Consider the following 12,881-nt stretch of genomic DNA (forward strand, 5'->3'; position numbering starts at 1 on the left):
CATTTAATTTATTGCAGATTCTGCAGAACAGAAAGATATTTTAGTTTTAATTGGATGTTTTTTTTCTTTTGTAAATTGCCATCAACTTGGAATAGTTTCTCCTGAATGGAACGGTTACCTTTGAGTTGCGGCTTATACGTTTTTCTTACTCATTAATTATTAATATATTTTTAAACAATGTGTTTATGTTATAGAAGTTTTTTTTTGTTTGTTTTTTTGGTTATGATATATATTTGTTTACATATATTTTAAAGCTCACCGCGATTCATAAGTCGCTAAATAATTAAGCCCATATCTGGACATGGTTCGAATATAAACCTGAAAAGTTGAATTTATCTATATATGTGTTATCCAAAGAATGAATGCCATTAGTAACAATCCATTTGTGAGAGATCAGGAGTGAATGAGTGGAGTGGGGATCTCAGAGAGGAGTGAAGAGGGCGCTGATTAGAGATGCTGCCAATCTGTCACCACCTGACAGCTTTTGCTGCGGGGATAAACAGCAATAAAGTAGAGTTGGCCGCTGTGTTGTTAACTTCACACACACACATACACACACGGTTCGCCACCGGAGGAGCAGGTAAATTCACTCAGACCCAACACACACACACATACACTTCCCTCCCTCCCCTCCTCGCCTATCATCGCCTCTGTCTCCCTCCCTGCATGTCAAACTACTCCTTTCCTCCCGTCCTTCCTCCGTCAGACTCTCCTCTTTTCATCCTCCCTGCTGACTCAGGTAGCAAAACACAATGAGGACCTCGGCGACAGGAAAGAAAGCTATTCAACCGGATGGAGAGATTGTGAAGGGGGGACGCGGGGTGGGGGGTAGGCAGAGAAACGTTATATTTGAATGGTTGATAAAGAAATGAAATAGATGGGAACAAAGTCTTAAGCCGTCGGGATGGGTGAGGGAGGGGTTAGGCATCACAGAGCCGGCTGCAAGGTGAATGCAGACCCTTTAATAACACAAGTATATTAACTCGCTTAACCACGGAGATTCAAAATGAACTCAACTTCACTTAAGGGGCCCTGCAAACCATGAAATGCACATCAAAACATACACCTGCCAATCCCAGCACCTATATCCCTCCAAGCGCGCTTCCCCCTCTCTCCATCCACCCGAGCTGTCTGTCATGGTGTGGCCCGGCTAATTTGAGTTCATTGGATGGCAATAACTTCATTTAGACCTTCATCTCTTTTTGGGGTGGATGTAATGAGGATGCAGGGTGCTGGCAGTGAAAGGCCGCTCCCTCAGTAATAATAACCTGGCTCTTATTCTTACCCCACGCACCGCCGTGTTTATCCTCGGAGGGCTGCGTCCACATGATGAAACTCATCTATAATGTGTGATTTAATATCGCCTTGCACTATATGTGTGTGTGAGTGTTTTTTCTTTTTTTTCCTGTGAGATTTTAAACCCAAAAGAGAGAAGACGGTGGGTTTATGGTGTGGTGTGGGGTAGCGCAAAGAAAGAACAAAAAAGAAAAGAAAAGAAAAACACAGCAAAAATAGTTATTTTAACAGTTTTCAATCTCTGTTGAACTCTTTCTGAGGTGTTTGTTCATGTGAGGGTGTGAAAATAATTTGAAAAATGAGATTTCCTCACTTCAGAGAAACTTTTGTCGTTGTTGTATGGTTGTTTTTTTGTGAAGCTGTCACATTTTCCTGATAATAGCTACTTTACATATTTGCCTTATTTTGCACAGTTTCAAAACATCAGATTAAACAATACTTACTGAGCAGGTGAAAAATGAAATGAGAAATACTGGCCCAGGTGACACTCACTGAGGTATAAAACATTTTTCATTTCAAGAAAAAAAAAAACTAAAATGAATATATTTATATATTTGAAGGAATAAGTATCTGATGATTCGTTAAAAGTGCAGTGTAAGTCAAGGCCTCATTTCCAACCCCAAACTAATTGATATATCCCTTCAGCTCCAATGTGATATTGATTTGGGGAGGACTGTACTTTAAGGATTTGTGGAAATACCTCATTATTTCGTGCACGAAAATATTGTTTCATTCACAGACGACCTCCTTCGATTTATTGTGGTCGTTTAAAATAACTCTACGCACCTAATTTTTACTCATCGATGACAATACATCCCAGGAGTTGTTGTTTGTGCTAATACAAAGGATTATAAGGGGAATTCCCTCTGAGTGGCCTGACAACGACTCATTTCTTTTTTCCAGAGCAACTGACTCAAACTTTTTATAGAGTACAAATTAATCCAAAACTGCCTATATATGTTTATGTTTTCGTTTAATATTATTTATACATATTCTTAACCATAACCACTTCATTTTTTCGATTGATATTTTTTTTATTGTATAAATATTATTTTTCAATTCTTTCCATTTATTGTTCATATAGGCATACTTTTTAATAATCCACGAAGTTTTAAAATCATAGAATATGTATTTTAAATTATGCCATTGTTTTTTTTTATATGAGGTTGTAGGTATGTAGTTTGTTACCTGTTATCTGATCTACAACACTGAATTATTTTTATACAGTAGATTGATATGACTATTAATTATTCTAATATTTTAGTCCAGGATAAGGTCGATAGTATTATGAATATACCTGTAAATTTCAATTAAAACATTCCTGCTCGTTAAAAAAAAAACTATGTCCCTCTGTATTTTATTATTAACTATAATAAACCTGTGTTAAAACTTAAACAACATGATATATATTGACATTGACAAGATAACAAGGCTGGGCAATCAGCTGGTTGTAAAGTAAACAAATAAAGAAATAATTATAGTCAATAAACTTTTTTGAAGTTGAGGCATGAGAGATGAGTGAGACCTATGAGCAGCACTTTCAGTCTCTGAGCCCCGTTTTCTCTCCACGTTGTTGAGAGGAACTGGGAGAAATTATGTTACTTATAACAATTAGAGTAATTTCTTTAGTGGTTGTGCGCGTGTTTTAGAAAACACACTCTTGGGCAATCATGTGAAATTAAAATTGGCATTTGTCAATATGATATTTAAATTTGACAAATTACAGAGTGCTAAATAACACACATTACTGCTGTTGAGTTTGCAGAGATTTTCCAGGCTGAGAAAGGCCCGATCCCAGGCCTACCTACAGCCCTTCATCTCCACTGCCATTCATCAACACCAAATGACCAATTTTCCCCAGTAAGTCGTCGGTGGCCTGTTAAACTAGGCCAATGAGCTGTGTTCTACTTCCTCTCCTCCCTCCTTCATCACCGCTTGCCTAACATTGCTTCCCTGAAATCATCAGAGAGTGTAGCCCCAAATCTTGAAAGTCAGAGCCTATTCTTCAAATGTATTGCATTTCAGAGGGTGTTTTTTCTTCTTTACTGCAGGAGTCTTTAGGCCAGCAGAGTATCAGAGGAGGTGTAATTGAGGGGGCGGTGAGGGGATAGAGTAGCGGTCCGCCTGAAAGCTGCTATTAAAGCCAAATGGACTGAACACCGTAAAACGGCTCTGCCAACAGCTGTCCCACAATCGGAGCATTATATGCCAGGATCCTCGAGCGCGCACCACACACACACGCTGCTGATGTAGTGGCTACTTACAAGTATTAGACAGCAAAGCCAAGAAAAGAAAATACTAACGAATAAGAACAAGAATATTCCAGCAACATCCATATCATGTACCTGTTGGGACTTCAGCCGTATGTTTCTTGGTGGTTTCGGTCTCTAAAGGCTTTTTTTCTCCTCGCTACACACCCCGTTCTTCTTACAGTAACCTATGGGGAATCGCAATTGTGCTGGGACAGACGCTTTGCTTAGCATATTTCCACACTTTAGTTATAATAGTGCTTTTTCATAGGCGCGCCGAGACAGGTGAGAGCAAAGGCAGGAGAATAGCGGGTCATCGGATATGTGTGCCAATGTGTGTGTGTGTGTGTGTGTGTGTGTGTGTGTGTGTGTGTGTGTGTGTGTGTGTGTGTGTGTGTGTGCGCGCGCGCGCGTACCCGCGTACTGAAGGAGAGCAGCCTGAGATCAGGATATCATTACAAGAAAAAAAAGTTATTCTTTTCCGTGGGTTGTTTGTTTAAAAATGATCCATCTGTGCAGTTTTGCACAATACAAATATATATAAGCTTTATGATGAGTTACATCTGGCACATCAGATGCAGAGCAGCAGAGGGAGATTAAAGTGCAGGGGACTCCTGCAGCCCACAAAGGGCCCCGTGCAGGACCCCACTTGGCGCTACACCTGTGCCCAGACCCGCATCTTTAAGCAGTGCTGCACCTTCCTCGCCGTGCAGAACAAAGCCCAGTTCACGCACGCTCGCACGCACGCACACACATACACACTCTCTCTCTCTCCTAAATGTGATGTCTGTGGCCCCAAGTGCTGTCTCCGTCTGCGAGTCCTTATTAGAATAGAGAAGGAGAGAGGCGATTGAAGAGGAGTTGTTTCCACTGGATTAAATGGTTTCTCTGCAAGTCAATGAATATGTAATGATGTCTAACGAAACCGACCAGAAGAGTTTTGAGCTCTGGTGTACGGGCCCTATATTAAAGACCTCTTCTGCTGAGGAAAAACACAGTATAGAACCGGGCAGAGAAAAGAGGGATAGAATAGACGAAGAGAAGAAGGGATACAATCTTGAATGCACCTCCAAAGCTTAAGCCACACATTCTCTCCCAGTCAATAGATGAAAAAGTATTTGGTCACGTACCCAGAAGGAGAGAGAGAGAGTAAGGTTGGTTGGTTGGTTGGTTGGTTGGGGGGGGTCAATTATTTTTTTTAACTGCTTTGGAAATATTGTTTCTGATAAGCAGTCATTCCAATAAAGTCATTGAATTGATAGAGAGGGGGCGAGAAATGGAGACAAAGAGAGTCCCCTTCACCATGATTGTTAAAGATATTTTTCCCTTAGTATACCCGATAAAACATTGATTGTTGCAGTTAGGTGACCCGTAAAATTTGGGGGTTAGTTTTCTCTTCTGAGCTGAGCATATAATTATGCAAATAGTGATCTGACAGTGATCCGCTGGAGGAGTGCTGAAGAAGAGAGAGAGAGAGAGAGAGAGAGAGAGAGAGAGAGAGAGAGAGAGAGAGAGAGAGAGAGAGTGTGTGTGTGTGTGTGTGTGTGTGTGACAGAGGGGGGTGAGGGGTGGTGGTGTGTGTGGAGGGGCTGTCAAAGGGGTGACATTCCAACTTTGTCTAATGCCCACTTTCTTTGGAAAGAGTTCATCTTCTGCGCGGACGGCGTCCGTATCAGAGTGGGCCGGAGCAAGCAAGCGTGACAACAACTCTCTGAAGTAAAAAAAAAAAAAATTGAAATATCAGTCTGTGGCAGCACACAGGGGGTTCCCCAACTTCTTCATGTCAAGGACCCCACCCATCCCATCCCACCCACCCACTACTCCACAAACCTGACATTACAGCACAGACCCCCCATTTGGCAGGGTTTCTTTCTCTCTTTTTTTTTTTATCCTAAAGCTCCACAGCCGATTTTATTTTCTGTCGCAGATATAATTCAGTCAGGATCTGTCTGTAACTGTCTGTAACCGCCAGTCGACTACAAAAGCCGAGAGAGTGAAACCTATAATCAGATCAGTCATACCTATTACACATTCACACGCTGTGCTAACTTCTAGCGAGTGGAAACAGACTAATCAGGCTGGTGTCTGCTTGGTTTGGGGAGACCTCCTTCATGGGGAGAACTTTGAGAAGCCTAAACCAGCGCCCCGTAGACAACCAGAGACAACTGCACGTGACAAAGCGACGCATGAATGATCAACCTGCACGACACCCAAAGAAAATCTCTTCAAAGACGCATAGTTTTTTTTTTTTTTTTTTTTTTTTATAAGACCCAGAATCAAACAAAGCTGAAGCGCAGACTCCCTGTTGTTGGGGACGTGGGTTGACAGGTCCATCCATACCTAAACGTACTTTACATTACATTTAATGTCGCCATATAATCTGTAAAATAACTCCACAGATAGTGAGAAAGTCTCAAGGCATAAAATATAATTCCTGACCGAGCCTATAATTTATTCCGCTGTGTGTTAGTCGTCTGCCTTTGATGATAACTGACTGCAGGTCATAATTCATGGCACCACTACCTCATCGCTTTGGGCTGAAGGCAGGTTATTTAATTAAACTCTGAAAATTCTCACTAATGTAAGAATAGAGATTTTCTCCCTCAACAACATCACAGATGTGTTCGGCCAGACCTGTCCAAAGGAAGTTGTGAAAACACTTTTAAGGCAGAAAGTTGAGTCTAATTCACTTGCCCTAAGTGTGTGTGTGTGTGTGTGTGTCGGTGTGATTGAATGCCTCTCTTTAATCAGCGCTCTGACACGGTGTGAGGGGGACTCGCCTGGTTCCACTTGTTGTTCGGGGGTTAATGGAAAAGATTTCTAAAGATTTATTGAGGGGGCGTTTAATGACCTGATCGGTTTCACCGTGTGAAAACAAATGATGCTGTAAAACCTCGCTGAGTTGGAGGGAGGGGAGATGGGGTGGGGGAGTGGTGGGGGTCACTTTGCCAAAATTAATGACCAAAAAGAGGGGAATGACTGTTTATAGTTTGTTTTCCTTTTGTCACACTTCTCCCTGTCTTCCAAAAACACAGCTCTCTAAGTAGGTACACAGACTGATCTATGGGGGTATGTTTGTGAAGTTCAGCCCGCCTAACTTTTAGCACTTGTCTTTTTCTTTTTAAAAAGAAGCAAAAGTTCAAAAAAGTGGCAAAAGATGTTTCCCATTGTATGATTATTTGGTAACAAATTAACATTTGGTGGTCCTCCTCCTCCTCCTCCTCTCGGCTGGATTTCATAGACGCCATATGAGAGGATGACTCAGGTCACTTTTCACTTGGTGCTCGGCTCCCTCGTCCCGCAGCACTCACTTTACACTGACCGGGCACATCGTAGTCTTTATACAATCGCACCGGACCAGTACTGCGCGCTCATTTCCCCCCCCACTTACCCAGACTCTGCTCCATCCTGCTACCGGCAATCTGGTTTAAAAAATGGTGGCGGTTTGCAAGAAAAGCCCTAGGAAATAAATTGCAAAAGGAGAAATAAAAACGATAAAACAATCAATCAACAGTGGAATAGGAAAATATACAGACTACAGTTTAAAAACAGGGATGCAAAACTTTATTGTATTTGCTGTCGACAAGTTTGATGGGTTAATTACAAAAAATGAAATAAATCATGTAAAAGTAGAGTAATTACTTTGTTGCAGAAAATGTCCAATAATTTTTTAAAGACAGTCGTTTAAAACTGAAAGGGTTCAAAAGAGAAAAGGAGAAACATTTGTAGAGTAGAAGGGAAATGTGTGACCTGGCAGGACACTCGCGGTTTCATAAAATCCAAAGGCTTGTACTGCGATAAAACTGAATAGGCGTGTTTCTGAAACCAAAACAACATATAAACCATCTGCAAAAAATAATGTCTTCAAGAGCAATTGGCAAAATTAGTCCCCTTTTATTTGCAGACTGTGCTTTGCATTTCGGCTGCTCTTACATCTTTAGTTCCATTCACATATGGCTTGCTGGATATTATTAAAAACAGTGAGCAGAGTCTTGTTTATTCCTAAGGCAACAATATACAAATTATGGAGTGAAAAATGAACTGATTGTAGCTGAAAAGCAGAAAGATGAGCAATGGTATCTTGAAATGAAACTCATCAAATCAAATAATAAGCCAACTTCTTTGCAGAAACCTGGAGAGATCTGAATCAAATTAAAAGGAAATTAGGCCTGCAACCATCAGCCACAGTTGTCTCATTACAGCAGAAAGATAATCCACAAAAGCCTTAAACCATACACACAGTGGGCAGGAGAGGCAGGATTTCACAGTGTGTGAGTTTCACAATGGCAACTATTTGAAGTTGGAAAAAAAAAAAATATATATACATATATTTGAGAAAGTGTCTAGGTATCATAAGATTTAGTATTCGGTTTGAAATTTTACTAATGTCATGACACATTAGAAATGTACTCCATTAAGCCTTGAGTGGTTTATAAAACACACCAGCTTTATGGAAAAAAAAAAATCATGTTTGTGTCACATAGTCAGATTATGTGCAGCTGAGCAGGGAGCTGACTTTGTCACTTCCAAGTACACAAGAAGAGTAGCCTACTTTGGTGGATGGAAAAATGGGGAAAAAATAGATATGTTACATTTCTCCAACATCTAAGGAAATATCATTCAGGCTTAGAATAATATTGAAATCTTGGATTTCCTGACATGTGTAAGGCGATATATTGGGGCTTTATGAGTGTTGTGAGCTGACTTCTGGCTCCTGTTAAAATGAGATATCCCTCATACCCATTTTGATGCTTGACTTTAAGTGATTTTAAATATGCTCAGTGTCCTGAATTTTCCATATTCAGCACAGGTTGCATTTGTTTTATTTGTTTCATCACATTCAATCATCTGGAGACATCAATTTCAGGGCTATAAAACCAAAGAAAGAAAAAAAGATATATATTTATAATAAACACAGAGAGGTGGACTCTCCACAGTTTTACAAACCAAAGCCAGAGATATTCTAAAATAAACACTTACAGTTATGAGAAGTATTGGCTTAATATTGAAAATCAAATTGTGTGAATGTGTGTATGAGACAGTGCATTCAAATTTAGTTTTAAGTTGAGAAATTAAAAAAAAGAGATTTCTTTCTTGTTGTAAGCGCTGCAATCCTGGGGATATCTGGAATGGGTTAAAGCCACATTGTACACAGATCTGAATGAAAAAAGTCAGGTTTAAAAACACTCCATGGGCAAACGATTTGGAGAATGAAGGAATCATAAAAACAAAGTTAAGTGTTGATTTTCTCTTTGTAAAAAAAACATTTGTTTGACGTTTGAAAAGAAAAAAGATGGAGATGACCAATGGCCAGGTTAAAATGATGAATTTAATCTTAGCAGAAGATTGCAAACAGCATGAGCTGAAGCAGTCCAGGCTTTAGGACCGGGGTGGGAAGAGGGAGAGGAGCGAGAGACTGAGCAGTGCAGACTGGAGGGCAGGCGGGGCATTAGCTCAGTTCAGGCTGATGTCAGGACAATTAGAGGTGCACCACAATGCATTGTGCACAGCGCCTGTCAGACTTAATCTCTGCTGCCATGGCCTGTACCCACAGCCAGGCCACAGCCCACGGGAAGCGCTAACACTCAGGCCCATATTGCTTTGACAGTTGCGCTCATCTAGAAGTAATGCAAAATGTTATTGTGATGTATACATGGTGACCCTGTACTCTTGTCTCTTACAACAACAAGGCTATGTGTGTGCAGAGCCAGGGAGGGCTTGAAGGGAGAAATGAGACTCTGTGAGAAGAGTGAGAAGGAAAGATGGTTACAGAGGGGAAGAAAGAAAAAGAAAAAAAAAAGAGTAGAGGACCTGGGACCTCAGCCTCCCTGCCTGAATCCCCCCTCCCCTCTGATCCCTTGCCTCCTGCTCCCTCTCCTCTTGTTCCAAGTCATTGTTGTCGGTCCTCTACAAATCTTGGTGTTTGTTTTTGAGCGAGCTGCTGCGTGTGGTGACAGTGTTGGAGGTCTCCTCCGCTTCTTCGTCCTCTTTTGCCTCCAGGACTTCACTGAAGAACCTGAAGATGGAGTTGAAACTCATCCAGGAGGTCAGCTCATGTCTCTCTGTGCCTACATGTAGAGGAGACACACACAGACACACATAAACATGAGTTCACAAACTATTTCCTTACTCCAAAACTGCACACAAAGAAGTTACACATGGATAAATTGACATAATTCAAGATGTAGCTCCACTCTCTATACACCTGCTCTGGCAGAGAAGGTAAAAATGAAGGAACACCACTGATGTTTAGTTCTCATCTCCTACAATGCACTGTATCTCATCCTGCAAACCAAAAGCCTTGAGCATGAGAGCCATGACAGCCTATGACCTATTACTCCAGTGGGAGAGCCTTAATATGTTATCCAAGTGGATACCTGATAATCAACACCAGTGCACGTCCCTCTCTCCAGCTTAGGCCTTCCAACAAAACCAGAGTTATGCACAATGGGCGCACTAAGTGAAACCAGTGGAGCGGTAGTCATTCATTCTTAAGAGCTGATTGAGGAAAGTCAAGACACAAGATGGAGAGTGGAAGTAACTAGTGAACATATCAGGTGGTCTGGCGGTAGCGGTGGGGGGGAGGCAGCAGTGCTGGGTTTCCCTCTGACCTCTTCCAGGTTAGCCAGTTCCCAAGTTGGGGTCGCTTGAAATCTGGTACATGCGACTCAGGTTCCTTGGGGTTAGGGTATCACAGGACAGCTTTTTACCTGGATAGCTTAAACCGGGTAGAAAGTGTTTCCTACACCAGCTCGCCCTGCTACAGAACGCCTCGGGTCTACATCGGGGCATCACTGATGAGAACAGATCATGGCTGCAGCTGCTGCCCGACTCATTTCTACTCTTGCTTGCTAACCATTCAACACTAACAGATAAGAGCTTGTTTCTGACGCCGCTGGCTGGCAGCTCACCTGCTTAGTAACACAATTGAAAATGGACTTGAGAAGCCATATTGAGGTGTCTTCTTATTTTCCCAGAGGGAGAATGGGTTTGTTATGAGATGATATTACCAGTTCCATTCCCCTATAGAAGGATCTAAGAAGAATTTACATGTAGTTACAGAGAGAAGAGTGTGAGAAAACAAGCTGGGCTGTAATGAGTTTTGTTTTTTTTTAGGTTTAGGGGCTTTATTTGTTAAGACCTGGTTTTTGCTGGGACCTATATTTGTTTTTATGATAATAATATTAAAATCGATCCCTACAATTCTGCATGAGGATTAAAACAAAGGGCGCACTTAGGGTTTCCTTTGGTCTCGACAGAAAAATGTAGAAAACCATGACCCTTCTGGACGAGTCAAATCAGTAGTACATTAGAGATACCTCTTTATCTCTGTTTTTCTTCAGTGCCTTTCTCCTTACTTCCTCCCTTCTCCTGTGTGCACATTGTATCGGCTATAAAAAGCCAGACTAGAAGGCCGCAGGGATACAATTAGGAGGTACCTTAAAGGCGGTCTCACCATGGAGAGGCCTCTGATGACCACTGCACTGACCCCATGTTTATTAGATTGACCTCTGCCTGGACGCATTAATGGAGATAGGGTGGATACACCGGTGTGTGTTTGTGTGTATGACTGTCAGACTGAGGGTAAATGTGGGGTCTGGTGCTGAGAGTGGATTTGGGTTCAGCTGGTGGTGGTGGTGTGTTTTGTTTGTGTGTAATTTGTGTGTACGAGTATGTAGGGTTCCTGATCACTCTGAGATAAGGGACTGCGCTGCACACTATATAGCAAACAGACTGCAGTCAGTGCCTTGGGTCAAATTTACTGGCCTAGCAATCATGGGAGTCAATAACGTGGCACTCTCAGTGACTGTGCTACCTGTGTAAGGCTCAGCATAACACCCATCCCTGGAAAACAAAGACACAGCCCTCTCACACCCCTAATCTATCATTTATAACCAATTTGAGGCACTGTGATCTTTTTTCCACCTCCTCCTTCTCCTCCTTGTTCCCCATTTCATCGGTCTCTCCCTCACTAGTGTTTTTACTTCTGTTTTGTCCTTTTTTTTCTCCTACAGAAGCAATCAATGGTGCAGCGCTCTCTCGTTCACCCTGAACTGGCGGTGAACTCCTGCGGAACGCCGCCAGCCTCTCCACCCTATCCCATCGCAGTTTGGGGTCACCAGGGGGGCGTCTCTGTGCCAATATGCAGATGAGACTGTGCCCCTCCAATGACTCTGGTGGTAGGATCCACCCCTCTATATGGTGGAGGCTCTGAGATGAAGTCCAAGCCCCCCCTCCCTCCCAGACAACACTCACACACAGACATAGACCTACTCTCACATGAGCTTAAATAGGCCTTTAACAGCTTACGTCCACTCTTCCTTTAATAGCCAAAGTGTGTCGAACCTAATGGATGTTGTCAAGGCGGAGATGTGACCACTGATTTAGAGGAGGGACCCCAATGACCAGAGAGAGAGAGAGAGAGAGAGAGAGAGAGAGAGAGAGAGAGAGAGAGAGAGAGAGAGAGAGAGAGAGAGAGAGAGAGAGAGAGAGAGAGAGAGGGAGAGAGAATTACCTCAGCTATGCCACAAATCAAAGTAATATCTTTAAAAGATGTGGGGATCGATGAGGTGTCATCTGGCTCTATCCCGTGTGTAAAGTGAACCCATAAACAGCCAATGAGAAGCACTTTATCCCCAGTTTTAGCCCCATGCTGCAAAAGTTTTCCCAACTAATAAGCAGATTTTTCTTTTATGGCCAATTGATTTCATCTATTGTTAAAATGAGATATGACAGGCAAAGAGCTCTTCCATTTTCACCGTTTTGATTACAACTTGTATCTTGTATTTCATTGATCAAACTTTGTAAATAAAGTACCTTGTTGTATTTATGTGTGCTTTCTTGCATTAACTACGAATCAATTGAGTTGCATGCCCCTATTTTAACAGCTTTATTGTAATTGCATTAATCTAATAAAGTTTACTGTAAATGCAATAATGTCCTCATTTATTGTAAATGCAATAATGATGTAATTGTAAGCTCCATAACATCAGTTATTGTCAGGGGAAATACTGAGAAAAAAATTCTCTTTACTTTAACAATGTGTTTATAATTAGTATTAGGCAATGGCAGGCTTAACAGACATCATTACTGCATGTAGAATGATGAACGCTACAACCTTTGGGTGAAGCAACACATTCACACAGCTCTATGATGATGTCTCCCTATAATGAGACATTCAGTGAAGCCTTTTGAATTACCTCCATTTATGTTACATCTGTCTTAAATCATGGTCAGATCTTCATTCAGGTAATAATTATAGACAAACACAATCTACTTTGACTAATAAAACGGAATAATTAATTCTCGCTGTTGTTCATACTGAAATCACTGTTC

The 12,881-nt window shown here is 41.6% G+C and overlaps 2 protein-coding genes across 5 annotated transcripts in view; both read right to left on the bottom strand.

The window, feature by feature from the left end:
* The window catches only part of rhobtb4 (Rho related BTB domain containing 4), a 539,043-nt gene that overhangs the window by 460,254 nt on the left and 65,908 nt on the right, over positions 1–12,881 (bottom strand). Inside the window, exon 1 of one of the 2 annotated variants that reach the window (XM_083979522.1) lies at positions 4,308–4,319. The exons of the other annotated variant lie outside the window; for it this stretch is intronic. The gene's annotated coding sequence lies outside the window, so the exon portion shown is untranslated. Of the gene's footprint in view, positions 1–4,307; positions 4,320–12,881 lie in introns of those variants that run through there. 2 annotated transcript variants of the gene reach the window in all.
* arb2a (ARB2 cotranscriptional regulator A) overlaps positions 7,095–12,881 on the bottom strand; it is a 146,871-nt gene continuing 141,084 nt past the window's right edge. For all 3 annotated transcript variants that reach the window (XM_083979524.1, XM_083979525.1, XM_083979526.1), the window contains exon 11: positions 7,095–9,613. In XM_083979524.1, coding sequence (XP_083835650.1) covers positions 9,453–9,613 — 161 coding nt within the window. In that variant the 3' untranslated portion in view covers positions 7,095–9,452. The remainder of the gene's footprint in view (positions 9,614–12,881) is intronic.

The sequence above is a fragment of the Trachurus trachurus genome (assembly GCF_905171665.1).
Source record: "Trachurus trachurus genome assembly, chromosome: 9".
Classification (NCBI taxonomy): Eukaryota; Metazoa; Chordata; class Actinopteri; order Carangiformes; family Carangidae; genus Trachurus; species Trachurus trachurus.